The following is a 27,177-nucleotide window of genomic DNA, read 5'->3' as shown; positions in this document are numbered from 1 at the left end:
GTAATCCACCTGACACAGGAATCTGAGTGAATGATTTTCCAATATGTGTATATTTTTTTCTTGTGTATACAACAGTGCAAATAATTAAACTTGCCGTTGGGGGAGAAGCTGCCATGTATTTCATCTCCTCACATGCTATCCCACCTCCATCACTCCCCTTGGCACTTAAAAGGCATCCGGACGCATCCAACATTGCAGCTGTCGGTAATAAAGAGTGAAGGAGTTTGGCAAGGGTTTTGTCTCTTGCCTTTTCATATAGTGTAAAAGCTTCTCTTCTCAATGAGCCCCTGGTGGCTTCAAATTCTATTTTACTGGAACAATCTGTCTGTGAGCAGAATAATTTAATTCAACTTTTCAGCACAACACAAGAGAAGAAAGGAGATATTCCCCCCTACGCACTTATTCCTCCAATAGGTGCCAACAAACTTCCTTATAGTGAAATTATAGTCAGAAAAGAGGTTGTGAAAATACCATAATGCTGTTCTCTATTTATTCACCCTCAATCATTTCCCAATTGAACTGGCGCAAGTTCAGGCACTAAAAGATGAGTTTTCTTCTACCTGTCACTGCTGACAGTTCCACCTGGCATGTCACAACCAGGACAGATTCTCTGGCAACTGAAATCCCACTGACAAAACTCACTCATGATTCATGTGGCAAAGGGATCTGAGCAAGTGTGTGCAAATTAGAACCATTTATTCTTCCACAGTCAGAGCAAGCCATAAACCTGCCCTCCCTCTTGTGTTTGATCCAGCTCACGTGCTCCTTTAGATATCTGCTTGCATTCCTTGTATGTTCACTTGTAAGGTGGCTAGTTCTGACAGCTGAATCCAGTACCCCAGACAGACTCAGCTCAGATCCACATCCTGCACCAATATATATTAATGATGGACGCTGTCCTTAAGCCTGTCATTCAACGTCCTTCCTCTGCCTTGTATGCTCTGTCTACCCCAGTATCAACATGCCTGGCTGAGCTGAACTGCTGGGGATGAGGCTGAATGTGCTGCCCTGGCTACTCAGCACACTCACCCCTGCTTTGTGCGCAGAACTTTATCAAAAGCCTGAGAGCAACAAGGAAGCCAGCAGACGTCCCCAGTTTGCTGATCTTGACTTCCCTCTCTTCTTTCCCTGCTATGTGGAAGCTCTGGGGCACTACTAGACCTGCTGTTTACTGAAGCTTTTTAGCCTGAGGTGTACACAGGAATTAATTACCTCAACCACGGTGTGAGGAGCATTACCTGCTGCAGTACTGTTTACCAGGCTGGAGGATTCTGGGTTTTGGCCAGAATGTCCATGGAACCAGGACTTAAAGCTGGAGGAAACAGTCAAGCAGTCCTCAGTGGGACCCAGCCATAAAGGGTTTACTAATGCTTCAGGCTTGTTTTTTTCAGCCTGGCTGTTTAATATTCCACTGAGGTAGACTGGCAACGGACCCAGCTGAACAGTCTGGGGACTTGTGGGGTAGCCTGGTCCAAACACCTTTGCTGCTGAGGTTCTGGGCAGCTCTTTGCCATGGTGCTGATGCTAGCACTTGGAAACTCCAGAGCCTGGATGATCTTTGGCATATATATTGCCACGAAGTGCAGGAAAAGCACGACCCTTTATCTTCCTGCTCTCCCTAGCTTGAGGCTGGTCACTAGAGCGTGCTGGGCTGCTTGCAGGTTGTGCTTCTATAGCATTTCCTGTGCCCTGTGGGAGGCTCCTCATTAACTCAGAAAGGGAAAAAGCAGCCTGACTTTCTCTGTACTGCCCCGCATGCATCAAAAGATGAGAAAAGGGTAAAAATGTGTGCAGGAGACACAGTAATAAACACAGCCTGTACTTTCCTAGACATGTTCGGAATTGGCCCTAATGTGCCTTGCACTTTGTGTACAGCTTTGTATTGGACTTTGCTCCTGTTTTTTTTGAGCATCTTTATATTTTCATTTTCTTTGTTCTTCAGTGCTTTTGGCAGGTCAGAGCAGTTAGTCTGTGATGCTGCCCTTTGTTTTTGGTTCAGTTAGTTTTTCTGTTCTTTTTGTTGTTTTATTAAATCTTGGCTAGAGTGTACTGGCTTCAAAGAATCTCTCATTTGCAGTCCAGACAGTCTTTGTTGTCTTTTTCATGTTGCACATTTGGTAAAGTCCTTTGCCTATTGACCCCATTAACAGGGTGTTTAAAACTCAATTTATGTGGTAGAGGAAAACTGTAGCGCTTCTGCTAAATCTTGGGGAAATGCAGGAAGCAGTATGCATAGTCCATGAAGATGCTCTGTTACTCTGAAGTAGCCAGAAAGGGGAGATGCAACCAAAACCTTGGGAAGTGCTTCAGGAACCAAACTGAGTCACAGTAATCAAGAGTGAAAATCTTTTAACCCATGTGTAAAAGTTCATTGGAAACAAAGCACGTGTAACTGAGCGTAGGAATGCACATAAAGTGCGAAGAATTAATCCAAACAGTGGCCTGATTTAAAGGCAGAATTTATAGACCTTGAGCAATAAAACACAACATGATTCCCCCCTTCTCTTCACACTGCAATTCCCCTCCTCTGAGCGGGAATCAACTGGCCTGCATAAGGCCGACAGGGCAAAGAGGATCGTGGGGTGGTGAGACATTTCCTCATTTTGAAGAAGAAATCCATATGCATGTCATCAGTAGCTATACTGCTGTCTGGGAATCTGGGAAACCACAATGCAATTAAAGTCCAAGGGAAGTGCTGTCATCTTGGACAGCACCCATCGCAAAACTAAATTGCTTTGCCTCAGCTGGTGGTCCCTAGGTGTGCAGTTTCCAAACTATAATGGCCAGCTTCTTCTCAGTACTTTGCAAAGATGTCAGAGAGCTGACACAGGAGTGTTGCAGATGTCGAAGGAGCACTTTGCACTATGGAAGCTGGAGGCTTACGTCTCACCCCCCACGTCTGGACAAAGAGACAATCCCATCTCCTGCAGTCCCAGCATTGTTGCTGTACAAGTGCGGAGTCACGTCCGTTCACTTGCTTTTCATTCTGTTTTTCAGAGATGCTTCCTGCCGTCTGCATCATCAGGCTTTGAAGGAGGCTGTGGTGCCTGTAGATCATAAGTCATACCTGTGTCTTCCCAAAGTGTTTGGGCTTCTGTCATAAAAAGACATAAGACCAGGTCCAGGACTACTGTGTTCTGTGAGGGCTTGGTACAGTGTGCACCTGCCTGGGCAGCAGTAGTTATATCTATTCTTTGAAATTTTGTTTTGTGGTGGTTTATGACTATTTCTTCTGTTTGAAAATCACTGCAGAAGCACGAGCAGTCTGGAGACTGAATTTTAGTAAAGGCTGTACTTTGCTCAGCACAAGGGAATCTGATAGACCTTAGCCCCATATCCGAGAAGTAAAAGCCATGCAGGCAGTTTTGGTGTAGTCTATAATAGAGAAGAATAACAACAGAGGTGGTGTTGCCTGGATGGTGACGAACATGAAATTAGCCTTAAATGTTACCGCGTGCATCTCCACAAAAGAAGGTGACTCTTTGCAAGAGGGACTACACTGTGATTGGGAACCAGATTCTTTCAATTTTCTGTTAGATCCTGGGTCAAACGTTTTAAAGGGTATAGTTGTGCTGAAAAACTATGAAAACAGATTCCTGTGATAGTAAAAGAGCTTTGTGCTTTTGGCCATGTTTAAAATAATGAAAATCTTTTTCTGATGCCATTTTGACATTTCAGCTAGCTATTTCTTGAAAGCTACCATTATGTTATGTAAGTACTAAACTGAGCCAGACTTCTTTTAAGCCTGAGATTACCTTTTGAATGTAAACATACTCTCTAGAAAATGAATACAATATGTTGATGTAAAACAGTATAGTTGAAGTTTGCCCTCTCATTCAGGTTTATAGATATAAAGATGTTTTCATCCTCTGTGGTTATTAATTCAGTTCTCCTTTCTGTGCAAAACTGTTGTATTTCTTTTAAAGCACGTAAATCAATAATATAAATCATTCCTTGAGTGCGTTCTGAGCCCCATGCCGACACCTGCAGAGCTCGTCCCTCTTTCTCCTCTATTCCTTAAGCTTTAAATAACTTAGAAGGGTACATGGTAATAACATTGACTCAGAACATTTATGAGCATGAAAAATGCAACATAGATATGCCTCTAGCACAGCCTTTCATGTGCTTTATTTTGCAGAATGTTGTTAGCATCCTTTTTTTATTTTAAAGTGTTGTTTTTAAAATCTGTGCAGCTTATTCACCGGTATATGTCTTTATCTTTCCTTGAGTCCTTTGCCACCTGGCTTCTGTGTCATTCAATTGGAGGATCTATAATATCTGAGATTTCTTGAAGGCCTGGTCATTCCACAGTACTCTGGCAGCAAAATTATGAACTCTTTCTCTCTTTTTTGTTGTCATCGTTATGTTTGTTTGTTTCCTGAAATGAAGGTGCTTCTATTAGGTTCTTGGTTTTATAGACGTAAACATAAGTAAGAAATAATGTGAGAATAAATAGGATGAGAATCTGTTCATAAAAAATACAAGCTTCTCTTGCCTGCCTAGGTATTTTAAAGCTACATGATCGGATCAGTTACTTCTCATTTTATCATTTACATAAGGTTTTTGCTTGCACATCTGAGTCCTAAGCAAAAGCAGAAGTGTCAGCAGACTACAAGAGAGACTGCTAGTGCGAATTTGTTGATCTGGCCAAAACACAGGAACAAGACCTTTTGGTCATCTTTCTTATTCATAAGAGTCCAAGTCTAAATTGCTGAGTAGTCCTAATAGATTTCTTTGCTTGTACTGTTTTGTGCAGCCATTTCTCATTTCTAGTAAGAAAAACAATATTGCCAATGTGATAAACCTTATGCCTCAAATGTAGTTCATATTCATGTACAAAACTTACTGAGACTTGGCAGAGGTGTCTGCAGCTATTGTCTAATTCTGTGTAAACCGTATTCCAACTTGCCACTTAGTTTCTATTCAACGATGAGGTGTTTTCCAAGTTTCTTTAATGCCTGACTTCATTTACTGGGTGAGTGCATTCACATCTGAAAACAACTTCTACTATTTCCTGTCCAGTGAAGAAAAGCCAAGACAAGAGTCATGTTTTTCAGAAAAAACAATGTTTGTATTTCAGGAATCCACAGTTCCTGGTCAGGAAAATTTTGAGCAATTCCTTTCAGCAAGTTTTGTAGGTGGGGGGCAAGGGCTGGGGGGCATGAGAACTAAATAATGCACTGTCTCACAAGATGTAAGCCTGTGGTGCAGAGTTGGGATGCGTGTAGCAAGATAGCCGCCAACTGCTGCAGTTCCTTGGGAGCAGGATGCCTGTAGACTATTCTCTGTCTTCTTAAAAATACCTTACTCCAAGTCCTGTTTGAAGTATGTTTATCTTTTCCCCTTTTTTTGGTTACTTGTGCTGAAGACGGACAACTAGCTTTTCTTGCCAGGTATGCTAATAGTCAGGGGCATTGCCACTCAGAAAGGGAGGAAAAAGAAACAGCAACTCTCCAGAGTGCCTCTGAGGAATGTTTTATTTATGCTGCTGTGAGTGTGTGCCATTGGTCCTTGGTCAGATATCTAAGCACTAGTTCATACTGGAATGTTTCTAGCCATTAAAGTAGACTCACAGGTGTAAGCCAGCCCAAACTTCACCCAGAAATTTCTCAGTATTTTATTTCTTTTGTGCATGAGGAAGTAAAGTGCAAGTCTCAGTTCTCAGGTGGTCTTGAAATTATGCAGCTTGTGTTAGAAAATCTACACTTCTTGTTTTTCTTCACCTCTTTGTTAAACCTGCTGAGCCCTGTTGATATTGATAAGGATTGGGTTTTTTTGTATTTTCTTGGATGAATTGAGTCTCCTGTTTGTCAGCTCAGAAATTCCACAAACTCAGACACTTAAAGGGATTCTCAGAAAGCATCTTTCCAGATGGTGTTTGCAGTACAGTGCATGTGGACATCTGACCCAACTTTTCCCTCAATATGCTGTGTGTTTACCATGGGCTCTCTCTCCCTTTAATTTTCCCCAAATCAGTTTAGAGGGTTTCATTTACTGAGTCAATGGGTTTGCGTATGAACAGCTAATCACCAGATATGGTGGGTTCTAAAGCCAGAAAGCAGTGTGCCGTTGAGCCAATGTCTACCTGCAATGCTTAATTAATTTCTCAGTGGTGTTACTAGCTTCTGAATATTTTGCTGCTGGTTTAACACAGAGGGAGATGTTTGATATATGATGTTAGGGGTATGCCACCAACAGCCCAGATTCATAGTTTTCCAAATGTGCCACTGCACTACTTACAGGACGCATCGTGTATGTAGTACCATCTGCCATCATTGATGCCGTATTCTGTAGAATGAATGCCAACCCCATTCGGAAGTCTTTACTATAGCATCCAGCTCATCATCTGCTCTGGTTCACTTCAGCAGGTGTGAAAAGACCTGGACTGCCCTGCTGTGAAGCTTAGAAACCATGGAAATCACAGCCAAAAATGCCCATTTGGACACAGTGCCAGTCGACTCACTCAGAGCCAGTTCATTAGAGTCTGCATATTGCACTTTGCCAGCGAGCTGATCTCCCACATCTAATGCCAACTACGTCTTTCCTTCAAACAGCTGACATGTGTGCAAAGGCATCCATTCCAATTCATTAATTGCTTCAGCTTTTGCTCTAGTGTTACGGTAATAGCTATCAAAGGCTCGCTCTTTTCTCATTTCTGACCCTGTAGATATTGCCTCTTACCATCTGGCAGGTCTCCAGAAGAGACAGAGGTTTGAAAGCTCCTGTGTAGTAGGAGCTTCAGGGCTTTACCTCTCAAATTTTGAACTGTCAAAATGGCACAGTGAAGTTGCTCCAACTTACCTGTATTAGAAATTTCACATAGTGCATTGCAGTAGACGTGGCATTAGGGTCCTGAAAGTGCTTCGCATATGGACTGTCAGTAAGAGGAGTTGCTTTCCCTGCTATAGGTTGAGTGTTTTAAATATCAACTGGCATTCCAAAGTTATATAAAAAAAAAAAAAGTTTAGTCCTGATCAGTTTTCTCAAGGGAAATTACTTAAGTGGGTTAGAAAGGTATTCTAATGATGTTTAAGGGAGAGCAATTTTCACTGTCATTTCAGTAGTCTCACTTCAGGGGCACTTGAAAGTATAAAATCCCCAACAGGTTATTTAATCTTTCTTGTCACCTGACATTAAGACCATGTGTGCACTGAGAGTTAGGAGTAGCCATGCAGATATCGAGTTTGAATGCATCAACCACCTACCATAAACCTTTGTCATCAGCATCTTCCACTGGTGTTCTGGTGAAGTAGTGGGTATGAACTCAGCCCTCCCCCAGCTGCTTCCCCGGCCATCACTTTGTGTTGTTATCTGAAGCAGTTCTTTGCAGTCCTGCTCAACTCTGCTTTTCCTCTCTGGTCTCTGCGAGGTGAAAATCCTCACAATTCATCCTATGGTTTCTACTGGCTGAGGTTTTGGAAACGGACACGGGATTCCACCAGTCCTTTCCCAAACTTGGGGTGAGAGTGAGCTGGTAGTCTGACTTGAGGAGTGCCTTGTTCCCCGGAAGTGCTGTGATCTGGTAGGCCTCAGTGATGGTTTGCTGAACTACTGAAGACCTATGCATCAGTCCTGAACATCTGTGGTCAAAACGAGGTAATGAGGTGGATTCATGGACTCATACCTGCATGTCAGTTTGTACACCTTATCAGTGCTTGTGTCATACACACTAACAGTTCAACAGACCCAGACTGACTGCAGGCAACTGCAGTGATTTTTCGACTGGAGAGAAGAACCACATACAGATTTTTTGGTCTCTGTCATAGTTTTGCAATGTAGTCAATGTCACTGCTGGTTTTGTAACTTTGGAGACAGGCAGGTGAACTGCACTGTTAACCTAAATTCAGTACTGATAATTAATATAATGGGTACCCAGAATTTTTTGTTTCACCCCCACCAAAATTTTTTGTTTCACCCCCACCAAAATTGTGATCATAAGCTAGGAATAATAGCAACACTTCTGTCCTTTTGACCCCTAAATCTGACTTTTCTGCCAGGATATACTTAAACCATGAGATAGGAACAGTAAGCAAAATCTAGCAGTTGTGTTTTATGCTAAGAAATGTATATGAACATTCTGTGCTATCAAAGCAAGAAAGTAAGTAAAGTTATTAGGTATTCCTGTGCAAAATATAAATTTAATTCCTGATCTGCTGACTTTGGGGTTGGCTTTGAAGTGTTAAAAACCAGAGGGTTATTTTTTAACATGCATGGATGCTAGATACTGTGCTGAACACTTTCTTGTGTCCAAAAATCCATCGTTAATGTAGCTTTAATAAACTCGTTCCTTCAGCATCCTCAACTCTACAGGTTATTGAGACGAGACCCAGCTCCTGCATGTAATATAGGTGTGTATTTTACTTATGCTCTTTATCAACAAAGAGCTAGCTCTTCTTCTCTTCCCAAGAAAATTACAAGACTGTATTCATATAATATGGATTCTGAGCCTAGGCTGATGTAGAAGGGATTGTTTTTCTTTTCATACGATGAGGGAAAGCCATAAAATGAGAAAACTACATGAAATCATTTTAAATATGGAGAAAAATGCATAGAAATAGACTCAATGCATTAAATGTAACAAAAATGTTAGAAAAACAGTCCCTAATGTATTTTAATTAATAAAAAACATAATTATTACTGAACTTTAATTGGAAAGTCTGTGGAAACTTGGAAAGAGGTAAGGAAAAACTGATTTTTGAAAAGAGTATCTGGGGGATGAGTGTGTGATTACAAGTGATGCCTGCTTATTGCAACTATTCTCCCTGTGGTTTTGTTGCTGCTGGAATATAAAAGTTTATTGCTGAAAAAGTTTTTAGTCTTAACTTGAATCTCTTAGGTGACATCTTAGGGGAGTGTGATCTTTGTACTGCACATAATAGAGGTATTAGCATATCCCTTTAAACTTACGGGCACGTATATGAAAGCTAAAACAAAGATATTTTGGACACAACTTTACCAAAAAAGAAAGGCCAGTAGTTCCAATATTAAATAGCATATAATAAGTATTACAGGGTTCCACGTCCGTGGAGTTTTCTAAAGGGATTACGTGAGCATATGGGAGGGAGAATTGACTTTTTGGTGATTAGAAAACAAATAAATGAAAGAAGAGTTGGGAATTGTGTTAACTTTTGTATAATGTTTGTGATGTTTAATCTCATATGTTCTCTTTCTTCTAGCTACGAATGTCATGGCTCATCCATGGTGTCTTGCTGGGAAATGTATCCCTGGTGCTGGTCGAGAACAAGACAGGAAAGGAACAGAGCCGAATGTTCTGGCACTCAGATAACAGCGAAGGTTTGGGAATATGGCAGTGGATGGTCTTACCTCTCCCAGATATACTGGATAGGTATGAGTCTCCTCATCATTCTCCTTCATGGTGGCCAGTCATTTCATCACTAGCTACCTGGCAATGAAAATGGCTAGGATCGCTCCTAGTGGTTCCCTCAGTGAGAGGAAGCGCTTTGTCCCCAGGAGGTAACTTCTGGTACAGGCGAGGAATGAGAATAACTGAGTAGTTAGAGCAAAGCACCCAATTTTAGAACTCCTGAGTGGTGGTCTTGATTCACACTCTGGGTCACTGGGTGGTCTACAGCAAGGTGCTTAAACTTGTGTCTCCATTTCGTTGACTGGAAATAATCATTCTCCTCTCATACTGTTTCATGTAGGACATTTGATCCTCTTGTGTGGTTTGCTAGAGTTGGATGTGAGCTCCATAGTTGACTTTTTTCCTGGGTATCAGGGTCCCTAGTGTTCAATGTGTCTAGCTCTGAGGTTGAAAGAGATGGGAGAAGGACCTGCTGAAAATCAGACAAGGATGCATGCGAGTACCTTTGTGTTAGCTGTAGCAGGAGGGCTTTAGCTTAATAAAGGGCTGTCTCAGTTATGACTGTATACTGGCTCTAAGCATGAAAGGTTTATCTGGTAGCATATGCTTAATCTGGTAGCATATGCTTATTTAAAGAGTGTTGTTTTAGCTGTTTCTTACAAGTCAGCTTTAAGGGAATACTCTTGTTCATTGTTTACTTTCTGTGTGTGCTCTGGCTTATGCTGTTTATAGAGAAGAGACAGACATACTTCACCTCCTGCTGCCCTGGCCCTTAGGCTGTGAGATGCATCTGCAATGTGTGTCATGAGCATTGGTGTCCTTTGTCTTTTTGGAAATCTGTGCCCCAGAAATAATGGATTTCATTAAGGGATAGTTTGCCTCAGAAGAAGTTCGAACAAACATTGTATGAATATGTCTTTTATCTCGCTGGCTCTTGGGGATGCATGTGGGCTGCAAATACAAGGACACTGCCTACGCTTTGGTCCTGAATGTATAATTAATATGTGTGCGTCAAAGATTTAAAAAATATCAGCATTAAGCTTATTGTGCAGTCACTGCTGAAGCACCATTTGTAAAGATACCTGGTTGCTTCATTCCCTTCAGCTGTGTTTCCTTTGAAGAATGGTATATTTTGCCGTTATTATTTATGTGATTTATTTTCTAATGTTGCCAGGGGAATGTTTTGTACCTGAATTATTCTGTACTCTTATACTATTGCTTTCCTTTAAATTCTTTGTGGTTGCAGAGTCAGGCAGAGAACACTTTGATCTTAGAAGCCAGGCTAGCAGTGGTTCACGTGGAATCACAGATTCGACTGATAATACGGTGCTGACTATTATGTATAAGGTGCTGACACCCTTACTTCCCCATTACTTACAGAGAAAGACAGCTGGGTTCACTGAGGGAGGGGAGATTGTTGGAGGTTAAGACATAAGCAAGGAAAACTTTTGAGGTTTTGGTGTCTCTTGAAAAGTTTTTGTCCTTATTTATTCAAAGAAAGTGCGCTATTCTAATATTTTTTTTTTTCTACGATTGATTTAGTTGAAACCAGTCCTTTCTGGGAAGGAAGGAATCTCCTGTGAGACTTGTAAATACTACAGGCGTCTTTCTCACCATCTCAAAACCTGTTTCCTAGGAAATCTGGACTGATGTACAAAGTAGGAAGGAACTCTATGGAAGTGTACACTGAAATGGTATTGGGGAGACTGCAGTATATGTACTTTGGAGATAAATGACAGTTTTATTGACCTGTAAGAAGTATTTAATTGATGTGAATGTAATGCTGGTGCTGCTGAAAGCCTGCTGTGTCTGTCTTTTTCTAATTGGTTCCTGTGTCAGTAGCTGTGAGGGTCTGCGTTAGAAGCAGCGTGATATTGCAGATATTCCTACAGGAGGAGCTGAAACTTTAAATCGCCTCACAGAAATAAAGCTCTTGAATAAAGCACACCAGTGTACCAGTTCCACACAAAATTAAAGCACATTCCATTGTGATTGGGAAGCTGAATGGAAAGCGTTATTAATAACAAGATAATATGCTCTAAAACTGCTCAAAAGCATGCCTGTTCAAAAGCTGCTTAGCCATAATTCCCATGTTTGGCTTATAGCACTTCAAAGAATCATTAGGAAGACTTCCAAGAAATTAGATCAGCTCTATCTTTAGAAACAGGCATTTCTTAAATGTTTGATATCCCTCAGGCTGTTGGGAGAAATTATATTTTGGCAGAAAATCACAGCTAGAACATTTCAGGTGATTTGGCAGGAACAGAAAGTAGAGAGGAGTATGACAAAGAAGCTAAACTGGGACTGAGGGATGTTAGATTTCTAGCACTGTGTTAGCCTGGGCAACCCTGGACACATGCTTAATTTCCAAGAGTACGATGAGGAGAGGATTGTCTTCTTTCCTCCCATTTGATCCTTAGGAAAACATGCAGTTGAAATTTCAGCCTTTGAGATCTTAGCTTTTCTGTGTGGACTTAAAAGAGGCTGAAGTCCTGGCTTTTTACATCTTCCCGAAGTTAGCGATCCTTTCTTGTTTTGGAATGTATTGGCAAAACAATCTTGGGACTGGGCTCATGTGGTGTGTGGGTTAACAGAACTGTAACCCAATTACAAATGCTCAGAATCATCTGTGCATGGGGGAGGAAGGGCAAGGGGGCTGGTGAAGGATATGCCACCAAAGCAGCTATAATTAAAGAAGCCAATTGTGGGCAAGAACTTCTTGAACTGTTGGATGAACAGATTGTGCCTACCAAAGGCAAAAGGCGCAAAGTCTCCAGAGGTGCTGTAGTTTAACTTGCCACTTAAATACACTCAACACGAACTAACAATCCTTGCTGTGCTTCATTGGGCCCCCATGGAGACACCTACCCCTCCCTGAAGGACACGTTATCTGCAAATCAGATAATCTGCACAGATTAGTCAAAGTTAGAGAACTGGTTATTTTAACTTACTGGAATTTACACATTAATGCAGTGCTAAAATATTTGGGTTGAGAGTAGCGTAAAGAACTGCGTTATTGTAAACTGGGTTTATTTGATGGAAAATTACTGTTTGTTTTGCAGTGATAAGTGATGAGCCTGTTGAGGATTGTTCTTTTTTAACTTCACAGAAATGCAAGTAGGAAACAGAGTCTTAAAAGCTCTGTTGTAGTTTGGAATTTGGGCTAGCTTCTTTTATACATTTGTTTTTAGTTAGTAAGTAAATGTGAGTTTAAATTTTAATAATGATACAGTCATGGGAATGTGACAGCAAGAGCAAACAGAAGCCTGATGTAATTGAAGATGAGTGATTTGTATAGCTAATAATTAGACATTCTGTTAGTTTAGCAGTATGGTTAAGGTATATCACATAAATAAAATAAAGCACGTGTAATGAAGTGATTCTACGGAGCTTACTGTAAGCTGATGCTTATTATCACCAACCCACCTAACAACTGTTTTGCTACGCAGTGTAAAAGGTGGGAGAGGATTAGTTCTAATAGGCTGAAGCCTGGCTGGAATAATAATGCTTTAAGAAACAAATTCTGACTCTCCTGATTTCTGCTCCCTTGATGGAGCTGAAGCCAGCAATGTGGAGCGGCATGTAGAGTAAATGTTCTGTGGGTCCATATACCACCTGACTGGAGTTGCCTGGAAGTGGACTCCACCTGAGCCAGCCAAGCCCAGACCACCTCTGGTCTTTTAAGGCCTATATTCTCTACTAAACCTGTCCTTTTCTTTAAAGACTTCACTGTAACTTCTGTGAAAGGAACCTGGTAAAAATAATGAGTATTAATAGCAACCTGTCCAACCTCAGTACAGTCTTCTGATAGAAGAGGATTGCATAGAAATATAAAAAGAATGTAAATGTGTCTACTCTTTTGAAGGGTTTTCTTAGCTTCCTTTCTTTTTATTTTTTTGGCATTACGAAGTCTAAATTTGTAGCCAGTCTTAAGTAGTAGTGGCCAGATGGGGGAAGGAGGAGTGAGAGGAGGAGTTCATTTGAGGTGCCTAGAATCTAAATTTTCAGTCATAAGGAATAGCACCATTTGCCTTGTCACTGATAGCAAGACTAGGCTCTTTGTCCTTTTAATAGGGCAGCACGTTTGGAAAGTATAAAACAATTTTCTTTTGGTCACATTGTGCTGAGAGAGCTTCAAAATTATGTTCTTGCTGAGGACCTTCTCCAGGACACGGACTGAGGAATTTTAGTATGTTGGAAGAGAAAAACGGGACTGGCCTGGAAGGCTAGGTATGGATGTGACCTTCCTGAGGAAGAATGCAAAAAAAAAGTCTACTGACTTACGTTACCCCAGAAGATGATATTCGGTTGCAGGAAGTCAAAATTCGTGTCTGGCTTCTTTACTTATTCTAGTCTTGCTGGCTTGCTGGATTTTTATGAACTACACTGGTGCTCATCAATTTTTTGTCTACATATCAAAGTGGGATTCCCTTTCAGTCCTCGGGAGTGAAAAGAGCAGAACAGCTTTGTTCTGTCTGGCTCCTTCAGCAGCTCTGATCTCAATGGCGGCCAAAGCAGCTGGGGAGCCTCTCTCTCACTGCTGCAGTAGAAAGAGCAGTAAAAAGAAGCTGATTCATAGTCATAGTACTCTGCTGTATTTCTACCAGCTGTGGCTAAGCTCTCTTTTTCTCTTATAATTTCTTCTTGCGTGGCACTGTCGCTCCCTCACACTCCTTTCAGATTTTCTTTCTAGCAAGTTTCTTGGCGTCAGGTTTCCTGTCAAGGAAGAAAAAGAAAAGGAAAGTTCTTGGCAACATTTTGTAGCCAGAGGCCTGTTTGTCTCCTGTTATTCCTGAATGTTTTTCCCGTTCTGCTAGGAAGATATAGGGACGCTCCATGTAAGCTAGACATGTGTCTCCCTACACATTACCTCTTATATATTAGTTTGTTGCATCTACATGGAGATCCCTTTATTTTTTCTTCTTATATCCATCCAACAAGCCTAGCCTGTGTTGCTCTAACGTGGTCCCGCATGACTTTGTTAGAAACAGAGACCTTAATGCCCATATCACTGCTCTTCTGCTCTGTAGCATTAACTATGTCTGCTACTGTCCTCCCTCTGAAATAGAGTTATTCTGCTGATGGCTGTTCTGTTCATCTGAAAAAAAAAAGGGGTTTGGTGACAGTGTGTGCAGAGTACCTGTGACAGATTTTGTACATGTATATATTCTGCATGGTTGCCTTTAATAACACCTTTGAATCTCAACCTTCATTACTAGCTATTAAGTAACTTCCTGCGTGGCAATTCTGTCACTGTAACTGAGTTTGGTTAACATGCTTATATTTCTCCAAATAATCTCATTCCACCTAAGTATGTCTTTTATCCCAAATAGTAGGTATTCCTTTGTGAAGTGAGCTAACAATGCATCATTTGTAACAGAGAAGTTAATGGGAACCTGAATGTAATAAGGGTTAGTGACCTGAAACTTCTATGTTCTGTAAGTGCCTCAGTCTCAAGCAGGTTCAGCTGTAATTCTTTTAGCTAGGTAGAGAGAGAGAGACCAGGGCCTTCAGAGGCAAAACATTACAAGTTATGAAATGGGATCTGTACATACAGGCATGCTGTGATCGTGTCACTGCATGGGGGATTGAGTACAGAGGAGATTAACATTCAATCTTGGTTAATAATCCCTATCTTTATGATAAAAAGAAAAAAAAAATAATGATTATGAGCCTTTCTAAAATAATGGTGTGAAGACAGTTCCCTGAGTCTGGCTAATGGAAACCTGAACCATCTGTATGAGGCAGAGACAATATTTAGGTGGAAGTCAGAGTTGTTACAGAAGGAAGGGAGCTGCAGAATTTGCACAAAATTGGCTTTCGGAGTTCTCCAATTCAAGGAGAATGTTTTTTTTTTTATTTCCCTCCAAACAGAAGAGGGTATAACGCACCCAATCATAGAATCATAGAATGGTTTAGGTTGGAAAGGACCTTGAAGATCATCGAGTTCCAACTCCCCTGCCATAGGCAGGGACACCTGAAATGAAGACCTAAGGATAGCTGACATAAGCAAACCTGTTTGTCCTTATGGAGGCTATATCAACATAACTGTAGATGTATTTTCATATTTTTAGCTCTGTATTTCCATCTGTAAATAAGTCCCAGGTATTTTGAAGGGAACCAGTCTTCTGTTAGGATCAAGAAAAAAATAAGCAAGCAAAAAGAACCAACAGGACAGAAAAGCCAGGATAATATGATGGAAGCTCAAATACTGACCACGCTGAGATAAAACCCAAGATTCAAAGATGCTGAGAAATGGGGAAGATTACAGCCCAGAAGCTTTGATGTTATCCTGTTTCTGTCAGATTTAACTGAGTTGGAATATGCTTGGTCCTACCCTTCAAGGAACTGTTCATCTGGATTCAAATTTCATAGCTTGGGCCAAAGAAACAAACCAAAACCCACTTATTTGTTATGCCTTTTGGTGCCATTTCTTATCTGTGGCTCTAAAATATTTGCTCAGTAGTCATCCTTGAGTGGTTTTTGAATTTATGTAAAACTTTTATCCTTCAGACGGCTGAGCTGATGTTCCCCAAAGGGGAGATTTGAATTAGGTTTTTTTTGGCCACCTGGTACAGCATTTCCCATCTGCCTCAAATAGATTTAAAAAAAAAAAAAAAGCCTTTGCATAAGTTACATTCACAGCTCAGCTGACACTCAGCTCTGCGGGATGTAACTTGTACTTCCCAGTTGTCATACATCTAAGGAACCTTTTTCTAGCTGTGCTCCTGGGGTCAAGTAGGACAAAAGAAGAGATAAGAAGTAAATACCACCAGTCCTCAAGTAGTGATTTTTCTAATATTCAAGCCATTAAAGCCTTTTGTAGCAGCCATGTTTTTATTCCTGTGAAGAAATCTAGTTTACAAACACAGACTTACCTGATGAGTATTTGGATTCCATGTGAGGCAGTTGCTGGAATTTATTAAGCAACAAAGTAACAACAAACTTGCCAGCACTAATTTTGCTGCTTCTGTGTAATTGCCTTCAGGAATACTCTTTCATGACCCTCTGCCATAGCATCTGCGTTTGCAGTCAGTATGTCTATGCGGTGCTGTGGGCCAGTATCTGTGCGGTATAGGTACCAGTTGAAGTGCTGGATGCACAAGTCAGCATAGACCACTTGGATCTGTGCAAAAATATCAGTGAGACATCACCTCCAGTATTATACTGAGTCACTACAATAACATACGCTTCTGGTGTTTCACTATCAGCTTTCACCAAAGTCAAAAGGAGTTGTTTCATGGATTTCAGGGATCAAACAGAAAGGAAAAAATGGAGAGGGCAAGGGAACGAGATTGTCTGGGGTTTTTTTTTCTGTCTCACTGATGTGTGACATTTCCATCTTCAATTTTGATTAAATTTCCCTTAATTAGCCCATTAAGCTAAAACCACCTAAGCTAATGATTGAAATGTTGGTTAACTGATGATCTTGTTTCAATGGAATTTGAAAGACATCATATTTCTAAATTAATAGTGGCATTAAACTGGAGAAGAGAAAAAGATGAACTATTTGTTGCAGAAGTGCTGGTCTCAAGAGAAGATTTGTACTGAAATTGCATTCATGTTAGGAAAAAAGTAATCAGATTAATAGACAACCAGAACAACACTGATGGTCCTAAATAGTGTTTAACGTTCACGATTTTTCTATTTTGGAGGCATTTTTGTCATGTTTTTCATCCCTGGTGAACTTCAGGAAACTTCTCAAGTGTTCTGGTCCCAGTGCTCCTGCAGGTGAAATCAGCAAGGCTGTCTCTTAACTTGAATGAACTGTAAATAAAAGTAAGGCACAACCTATTTCATTCTTATATGGGCATGTTAGATGGCGCTCCTTTCAATGACAAAAATACTGGTTTGTATCATGCCTTTCTGTTCTTAGGGGCTGAACATTTGGTAATTCTCATAAGAACAACCCTTCATAAGAGGCATGACATGAACAGTGCATCAAAGGACAATACCTTGAGGCATGAAGCTTAGGTTCTGCCAAGAAAATTGCCTAAAGCTATTTTCAGAAGTATTTAGTTGCCCGGTACAAAGAAGGTGCACAGTAGTCTTTGCAGAAGTGTCTGTCCTTCTTTTATGCAACCTGAGCTAAAATCTGGAGAAGTGGAGGGAAAATCTGACATGGAGGACCATGTCTAAGGACTGCTTATTTGTCTTTGTAATTCATTTCCCAGCTTCAGTTTAGCACCTTAGAAACATAAGTACACATCAAAATGTCTACATCGCCAAGTGGTATTTAGTGTGCACCCCCAGGAAACAGGTTGAAGATCAAAAGTGTCAGAAACTCAGTTCCAGTGATCCCTTCAACGTAGCACCAAGATTCACTGTGTAGAGGGCATTGATTTTCAGACACAGCCAGCTGAAAGATTGGTAGCTGAATCCATTTCCACCTTAATTCTTCCTGGAGATTTCAGCAGCACAGAACAGGGAGGGAGAAGCTTCCGCTGAGTTACAACCTGTAGTTCACAGCCCAAGGTAGGTCATGGTTCTCTGTAACATGCCAGACTGTGACCTGTGGTGGTTCAGGACCTGTTTCACATACGGTTTGGCCATCTCTGCTGCAGGCGGAGTAACTTACAGGAGATCAGAGCCCACTTTGTCTGTCCAACAGCTCTTGTTTAAGATTCACATGGCATGTCTTGAACTGAACAGCTTATGTTTATGCTAGAGCTTGTAGTTTCATTTGAAGTGTTGTGAGATGTCAGCAGTGGAGCAAATGGCAGGAGGAGGAAGGGGGAGGACAGCTGATGTACTTGGAAGCCAGTTTAACATCCAAGGATTTTATGTGCCTTCCAGTTCTCCTAGACGTACCCACAGTGTGTTTCAGGTATACCAACTAAGAACTGTGAGGCTTCTGGCAACATCAGACTGCAGTTGCACTTTGTATGGATTGGGAAGGCAAAAAATACACTTTTGTGAACTTGAGATTTGTTCGGATGGCGCTGCAACCTTTTGAGCTGATGAGGATGGAGCACTTAAGTGAGGAAAATTGTCTTGCTGTTTGGAGTTTCCTTTGATGCTAGGGATACTCTTCCTTCACTATATCCACTGTTCTTTGTGTCAATTACCTGCTCTTTCATAGCAGCTGCTCATGTCTTTAGAGCATAAAAAGTCCATCTTGGAAAAGTCTCTCCATATGTCCAATGCCTATCTCCAAGGAGCAAGAAATTTCAGTATTGAAGTATCATTGTTTTACTTTACCAGAAGTAAAGGAGGAGGAACATAGTTACTATGTCAACTGTCTTCTGGTGTGGATGGGCTGTGTTCTGTTCTAAATGCTTTGCACCTTTCAGGGACTGCCAAGATCTTTTTCTGTTTGAAGTTTTTGCTTTGGTTGGGTCAGCTTTTCTGACTGTGTCCCCACCTGTAGCTTAGCAAGAACACCAGTTGCAGAAGACTCTGCCGCTTCAATCTAGATATCTTCAAAAGGCACATGTATCCCTGAGGTCTGTTCTAGGTTATGCCAGACCTCACTGTCATCACTGGTGTTGAAAGCTGCACTGTATTTGAGAACAACATGGAAGTTGGTTATGTTTGTTGACAGAGTTGGGTGGTTGAAAGTCAAAACCCTCATTCAAAACACAGGAACATGCTGTCACAAAGTAAATGTAGCAGCTAAAGCAGAGAAGCTTCACTTGAATATTGTTCTGTAAGAATACCGATAGCAGGCAAACAGGTGAGAGAAAATATTTTAGACCCAGAACTATACATAAAGGACTAGAGTCTGTGAGAAGAAAAAAATTCTGCTGGTGTTTAGATTCTTGCTGCGGTGAAGGAACAGGATTTCTGCAGCCTTTCTAAATAAATAGCGCTACTCCTCAAAAATACCTTGTTCTCTCATCCGTTTCTCGTCTAAAGTGGAACACCTGGAAGAATTCACATTCTGGCTAAACAGTTGTATCTAAAAGATAGAGCAGAAACCATCAGCCGTGGATCTACATTAAAGAGACCCATGAATAGCTTAACTTCTGCTGGTGTACAATACCAAGATACAACAGAGAATGATGTTTAAATAGTATTTTGTATTCTCTTACAGCTTGTTCTACAGCATATGATAGTTTCAAGTTTTTATAGTCTTGATTCAACCTCTCAGCATTATATCTCGCTTCTGGGCTGTGGTTGGCTGCTTTTAGAAATTGTTCTCCTTCCTATGCAGAGTATTATGATTTTATGTGGCAGATATGCATCAGGAGAATATTAACTTGCTAAGCTAAGAGAAAATCTAAATCCGTGAGTACACTAAATTAGTGTGTGGTCAATATACTATCGGATTTGAAGTGTTAGATTGTGGGTTATTTTTGCTCTTCCTGTTGACTTGCAGTATCACTGAGGGTGAATTTACAGTAATCTTTCTTCTAGTAATGTAGGAGTGGCAGAACTTCCTGGCAAAACCCAGCTGAGAGTGTGGAAGTGATTTAAGGCAAACCTACTCAGCTTCTACGAGGAGATAATGAGTTCTGCTCTTCCTATGGACTACCCAGTGTCAGTTCCTCTCTTTTGTGACTGCCAGGACTGTTAGATATCCTTTGCCTCCTAAAGGGTAGATCAACACCAAATACTTTATAAATTGGTTTCAGCCTTTGATTGCCAATTCCTTTTAGAAACTCCTTTCCTTTAGAAATTCCTTTTAGAAATGAGCCCCAGCCTACTTATTTTTCTTAACATTTTAGGGTGTAAATCACTTGTGAGAATAAAGTCACTTAGGAGTCTGAATATTTTTTTGTGCCAGAAGCCGGGGGACTTTTATTTTCTGTCCACGCACACATGCACACACACGTACTTGCACTTGCTTCAAATTGTATGACTCTGGAGAGAAGAGGGGCCACATTCTTTTTTCTGTCTGCCTATACTCATGTATAGGTCCCCTCCTCAGATCATCTTTGCTTGTTAGGGGTGAGGATACTTTGTCTGTCAATTTAATATTTTTATATGTGAAAAGAAAGTCCTTTTTTCCCCCGTCCTAAAACTGCTTTAATTGCAAAGAGCTCTGAGTTTCATCTCTTTAACAGAATTTAATCCCTGTTCTTCCAATCTGTGCAGGTTTTGGTTTCAGATCATCGCTTCATGGGAAGAAGGATCTGATGCCATCATTGCTTTTGACAATGTCTCCCTTAGTCTGGACTGTTATTTAACAAGTAAGTTTTCCTTTTATCTGCAAGTGACTTGTCTTTTATTTGCCACGTAATTGAAATTTGGAAAGGGGCTGAAACTGTGGGGAAGGGATTGGGTGGTGTTATCTTCAAAAGATTCTTGAAATGTAAAGGTATGTTTCAGAAATAACTGTGCTTAGATGGAGGAGACTGTTCAGACGCATACCTTATTAGTGGAGCCGACCAGTGAATGGGTTCTGAGTTTGGCAGTAAATGGGTAGTAAGACATATGGCGTGGGAGAGTCAGCTTCCAGCTGAGACAGTAGCATCACCTATCCACCCAGGCTGATGCAGAAGCCAATCTGTGATTATAGAGTTCCACATGACCTGGTTTGCTGTGTGACAGTTATCAAAATGAATGACAGTTGGACTCTGGCTAGGGAAAGACAGGCATCCTGTGATTGACACTAACTTTGCAATAACGTTGGGCACAATACTTCAGTTAAATTAGAACAAGGTTATTTTATTTGGACTGACATGCATTTAAGTCTGAATCGGAAACTAGGATCTTCACTCTGTCCTACTCTTGGGAAAAATTTGGATTCTGATCCAGACTTTGTGATTGACTGGCCTCTAGAATATGCCTAGTCCATACCTCTGCTGCCAGATTTCACCCCATTTAGATTTTTATTGAGCATTTATGTCTGGCTCATCTTTCACAATCTCATGCATAGTGAATTGCTTAATTTGTAAATGTGTTCAATGATCTGTCACTCTGTACCTTAGCCCAACAACTTACATGAGGATTGGGGGATTGCTGCTCTGAACACATGAAACTTCTACCTTGGGTTGAGCAGTAGAACTTAAGTGTGTTCTTTCATCTCCTAGGCTTGAAGCTACAACCTGTGTAGCCCTGGTCAGATTGAAAACCTCTAAGCCACTTCCTCATCCAACAGCAGAATATTTCATCTGCTTTGTGTTATGTTAATTTGCATTGGCTGGGGCTTTCCATTTACAGGGTGATACTCCTAGGTTTCTGTGCAATGTATCTCAGGTTCCAGTATTCTAACAAGATCTTAAAATTAGGCTGTAATTAAAGAGGATTTCACATACTTTTATTGGCTAAAAGAGAAACTTTCTAACAGTTGCTAAAGATTGTATTCTATATTTCTACTTTGTGGCTTCATTCACTTGCTGTATTGCCCACCACTCATTCCTGTTTATTTTTCTTTCGTCACAGTTCCCATAACAGCAATGGAAAGTCAGTCTGCTCTTTCCTTTTAATAGCATTATATCCTGTGACTGCAGGCTCTTATTCTCAGCAGAGAAGCCTCCAGCCCTTAATTTAGCTTCAGTTTTGGATTGCGTACTGACTCAGCCACCCTCAGTAATAAACCAATCTGTGACTTCTTGGTTTCTAGTCAATGGTGAGAAGACACATCGAGTTACCACTCCAGACTCAAGCAATTTGTTCACCAGTAGAGGTGTCCAGAAGAAGTTTGGATGGGAACAAAAGCTGCTGGGAAATCTCCAACTCAACACTGCCCCCATTTCTGGTCCAGCAGGTAATTGTCTGGTCTGAGAAGCATTTTCAGACAGCAGAGATTTCCAGCTAGCACAGATTTCAGTTAGATGTGGCTAAATGCAGTATGATTCCTTTATTTTTCTTTTTTTTTTACCAAAGCCTTGATTCAGAGCTGTCCTGGTTTTGGCTGGGAAAGAGTTAATTTTCTTTCTAGTGATTGCCATGAAAGGAATGTCAGCAATGCATATTGTTTTAGTTGTTGCTAAGCAATGTTTATGCTTTTCAAGGACTCTTTTCAGCTTCCCATAGAAGCTGAGGAGCCTAGGCAGAACAACAGAATGGCCAATGCAATATTCTGTATCATAGACATCATGCTCAGTATATAAATAGGGGTGGGAATCCAGAATCCCTGCTCTGGATGGTGCCAATTCACCAGGCGGTGAGAGTGACTTGTGACATCGTTGTTGTTATTATTATTGTTATTATTATTGTTATTTTCCTTTTCTGTTATTGTTTCTATTAAACTGTCTTTATCTCAACCCACGAAGTCCTTCCCCTTCCCCTTCCCCAGGAAGGGGGAGAACTACGTCAGCAGCTGCATGGTCCTAGCTGCTGGCTGGGGTTAAACCACTACAGGAGCTTTTCTGAAGTCCCTTACAAACAAAACAAAACAAGCTCTAGAAAACAATTAGTTTGGGCTGTTAACTGTAACTTGGATGTCAATTGCAAGCTGGTGAAAGAACCAGAGGGAACCTCTTCTTGAAGTAAAAAGTGCTTTTAAACTGTAAGACAGGTTTGTTTGGTGTCGTGATCATTTAACAATAGGAAGGAATCAAAACAAAGTGTCCAAATTGACTGCGTCCAGCATGTGGTAACCTGAACAGCCATCTCTAGTAAATACAGACTTTGTTTGAAATAACATAGCTTCGCTTTTTCAGTAATGTTTTCATTGCCCATTTGAAAGGGTATAGCACTGGATTAGAAACATGATTTTTAGTTAGTTTAGTTTTTAGATTTAGTTAGAAGATGTCAGTCTTCTATGGTCAATGTTATTTCATTCTCCCCTGTCCCCCAGCTCCCCTTTCCAGCTTGACTGTGGCAGCGTGGGCCAAACATGCAAGACTTCCATTCCCTCCCCCTCACATCACTGTCTCCCAAATGTTTGTCTCTTCCCTCTCTCAGGCTTGCCCACATGCTCACAATATCTGTTTGGGGCTCTACACGTACATTTCTATTTCAGTCTGCTTCCTTCCCTCCTCCTTGCCAGCTTCGCTTCCTGATTTGATTCAGGTGGCCACAACCTCCAGCCTACCTTGGGGGAGCAGCGCTGACCATGGAAATCAGGGGTGACTACAGGAGGGACAAGCGCTTGCTGTAACTGCCACTCTCAGCACTGTGTGCAGCTGTTTCTTCTCTAGTAGACCTAGCTAGTTACTTGCCAATTTGAAATACTACCCCTCTTAAGGTAGAGAACAGGGGGGTGGTTGGCATATGGCTCCTTTACTTTTGTCGTGAGCCCAGGCATTTGTTCCTGCTGCTGCCTCGTCTCCCACTCCTCCATCTTAGAAAGACTTTTTTGAGTCTGTTCTATTCTAGGTTACGTTTCACTTTACTACCAGCAGTGTACTGTTGAAATATAGGAACTGGTGGTGTTAGCTCTGATACCAACAGCAGTCTGGTCAGTGTGGTCAAAAGCTCCACGCAGTCTTCAAAGCCTGCCTGAAAAGCTGGATGTATTAGCCCACTCCATGCTGCTGCAGCAGGGCAGCTGCTGGTACCTGAACTCTCTTGTGAAGCGAGCTCTGGCAGTAGAGGCTGATGATATAGTCTGCAGTGTAGGCCAAGAGTTGACATCAAGTGGAGTTTATCGATATTTTATGTACTGAGCATCATACAGCAAGAGAAGTGCAGGAGCAGTGACAGGAGTCTCAGGAGAATGAGACAGAGGGCATGAGCCCTTATCAGAGGATGCTGGGCTGGGTGGACCCGTGCTTTGGCTATAAAGGTTGTGTCTAGCTCTGTTACAGATGTTTGTGTGAGCTTGGGCTGGTCACAAAGGTATAATTTCTAAAAAGACCCTTACATCCTCTTTGCAGATCCTTTGAAGTGTTCCCTTCGATGTCTGTATCTCTGTTTCCTGCCTGAAAGTGGAGCTGCCTTTTACTTTTATCTGCCTTCAGTACTGCTCTTAGGTCAGTGATCTTGTGGTCAGATCCATACACAGGTGTAGACTATGGACTTGTGGCTGACTTTCCATAGCGATGTCAATGCTTAGTTACCTGAGGCAGCTGTACGTTTCCTTCCAGGGTACCTACTGTTTTAGTAACACAAAAGCCATTAGATATCAGGTTCAGATTGGAGAATGGCCTGAAGTTTGGATGCAAAGTTAACATAAAGTGGATGTGTGGATATTAGGCTAGAAATTTTGTGGGTGTAGGTTTCTTTGAGAATTTTGTTACTTCCTACTTCTCACTAGACCTGAAATGATGGAACATGGAACATCTTCTAGCTCTTCTGCTCCCTGTCCTGTTTGAGGAACGCAATTTAAAGAAATGCTTGGATAGTAGAAATAAAGGGAGTCAGATTGCATGGGGGTAGAACAGGAGGTCACCGGTACTTTGAGCAATTCAAATAATTTGTTATGACCTTGGGGTGAAAATTCAAGGCGATTCCTGTGGTATCTAAGCCAGCTTGCCTGATTTCTGGGCTTGATCCTCAGTCCTGTGATCCTACCCTTGGTGTAGACAGGGCAGAAATCAGAGAAGCTAAGCTTCAGCTTCTTGCAGTGGGAAGTCATTGCATTTCTGAGGGTCTCCACAGCACCGAATCACCTTTTTCCTTTTTGTTGCTGATTCCCTGTTCTCAGTAAACACTGCAGATACTTTTTTGGTCCCTGGGCTGTGCATTTTACCCAGCTTTAATCTTGTTTCTTTCTGCATCCTGTAATACATTTAAGAAACCTCAGGCTGAGTCTGTCAAGGCCTTTACTTTGATGGCCACATATTTACTGTTGTGTGAGTGAACCAATGGCATCAGCACCATTCTAAAGTTGCAAAGACTGCATTGACCAATATGAGCTCAGCCAAAAGTAATTACAACTAATGTGATCTTTGGCTTGTGTGATAGATCACAGGCTATAATATTTCCTCCTTAAGAAATCATATTAAAACAAAGAAATGTGTTCCTATAGCTGAGAAGACAACAGGATAATAAAATGCCCTTCCCAAGTCCCCTCAGCCTACACAGCAGGAACTACAATCTGAAAGACACGTACCACTTTGCATGACAGTAAATCCAAAGAAGCTCCATTGCTTTCAAGAGTATGGGCCTCAATTTGCTCCTTTCTAACTGAGAACAACCTCTTACATGCACCTGCTGGTTTTGTTTGTGCTTGGAAATCGGTTCTCAGCAGAAGTGGTAGTCATAACCACCAACCTTCTTGTGCTTTCAGTTCTCAGGCACTGTACCCAATGAATTACTTCTTCAGGCTTGCCAGTGCTTATCGTGGCTTGGGATGCTTCCAGGATAGGTACCCTGAAGGTTCAAAGCACATAATGCAGCCATGCTGTGAAAGATCCTAAAGCTTCCAGAAATCTGTTAACCACTGTCATGTGTCACACATGGGATGATGAAAGCACTGTGTAGAGAATAAGACCCAAAATTGCTACAATTAATGTGGTGGTATTGCTCTCAAGTTTCTTGATGATGACCAGGACCAAGGCAGAAAAATTCCTGTAGGTTTCAAGTCGCGTTGTTACTTACAGTGTTAGGTAACCATAAGATAGATGATCACCAAGCAATGCAAATGCTTTCCTTTTCAATCAATTAATGACATGTTATTTGCTGACATATCAGCTTCTTGCTGAAAGGTTGCAGGTAAAACTTGATTCTAAAAGAAGCCTGCAAAAAAGTTTTAAGAAAAGCTGTGTGTACCAGAAGATTGCAACAACTTCAGTGGAACTAGGATTTTTGATTGAAATGGTTAAATCTGTGCACTGTTTATTTTGATGTAAACCAAGCTTACTTTGGCTTCATTTTTAAATTGATTAGGTATTAGTTTAAGTAAAACTGAAAGCTGCTCAAACCGTAGCATTTCTCTACAGGGAGTTTAACTACCAATTAAAAAGCCAATTTATATCAAACCGGTGCAATTTCCTTTTATAGACAAGGCCAGAATATGGGAATTTCAGGCATATAAAGATACAGTGAGCAATAATGAGGAGCTCTAGGTAAACAAATTACTATCATGGAAACTGGAGGAGACAAAATAGGATTCTCAGTAGGCGAAAGGAGATAGCAAGACACAGAGCAATCAAGCTTTAATTAAAGATTTCTGGTGCTTCTGAATAGGCTGTAAATACCATGAGGATAGCCTCTTTTTTGATGTTTCAGCTTCTCATCTGTCCCACTGACAACTTACTCGTGTCAGGGCACACAGTACGAGAATGGTGTGTTGTGAAATGTACAAAAAGATTAACCTTCTTTCCCCTCAAATCTTGCATTGTCTTGTCCCATCTGATCTGCATAGCCATCAGCCATTCTGTGACCATGGTTTCTTGCATGGAAGCTCTCATCAAATCATTTTCTCATCCAGACTGGATTACTGTTTTCCTTCAGCTCCGATCTCTTCCTCACAACACTTAGCGGTTGCACAGATTTTGTCTTTTGCATCGGGAGTGTCCTCTTACGCGTACTTACATGACTGTTTCTCGGAAGAACTCGGTGAGTCACATTAGTTAATCAGATGAAGGAGCTGAAAGGAACAGCGGAGCGAGTATTAAGTAAAAGAAAATTACATTTGGTTGCTCTTTGTGTGCAATTATACTAACTGAACTGTTGGCATAATGCAATAAAGGTATCTGCAGAATTGTATTTTTATATTAGGTGTCAATTAACACAGTGAGTTACAGCTCAGTGCCCTGCCCCCAAGAAAAGTAGTATCCTGAATAGTGATAGAAAATGTTCAGAGAGGTGTGGTGGGATCTCAGATTATGTAGGCATGAATTTCTTTATTGCAGTGTTTACACTTGCATTCTCTGTAGGATTGAAAATCACAAAGGTGCAATACTGAAAATCAGCGTACAACCAGATCCCAACATAGCAAAGTTGAATTGGCATAAATACTTTCCAGAGGTAATCATACAATTGAAATAAACAGGGCAATTCACACATTTTAGACCTATATTTTAAGGCTGCCCACTCTTAAGAATAGCAGTTTAAATTGTGCAGAAACTGCT

General features: G+C 41.1%; 1 protein-coding gene across 1 annotated transcript in view; it reads left to right on the top strand.

The window, feature by feature from the left end:
* The window catches only part of ALK (ALK receptor tyrosine kinase), a gene marked incomplete at both ends in the record, with an annotated part of 320,185 nt that overhangs the window by 254,284 nt on the left and 38,724 nt on the right, over positions 1-27,177 (top strand). The window contains 3 exons of the mRNA XM_082481002.1: positions 9,177-9,346; positions 20,366-20,460; positions 21,837-21,980. Of these exons, the coding sequence (XP_082337128.1) occupies positions 9,177-9,346; positions 20,366-20,460; positions 21,837-21,980 (409 nt within the window). The remainder of the gene's footprint in view (positions 1-9,176; positions 9,347-20,365; positions 20,461-21,836; positions 21,981-27,177) is intronic.

Source organism: Vanellus vanellus (genome assembly GCF_965231255.1).
Source record: "Vanellus vanellus genome assembly, chromosome: 3".
NCBI classification, from domain to species: domain Eukaryota; kingdom Metazoa; phylum Chordata; class Aves; order Charadriiformes; family Charadriidae; genus Vanellus; species Vanellus vanellus.
Note: the sequence above shows the minus strand (reverse complement) of the source record. Positions and strands in the feature narration are given on the sequence as shown.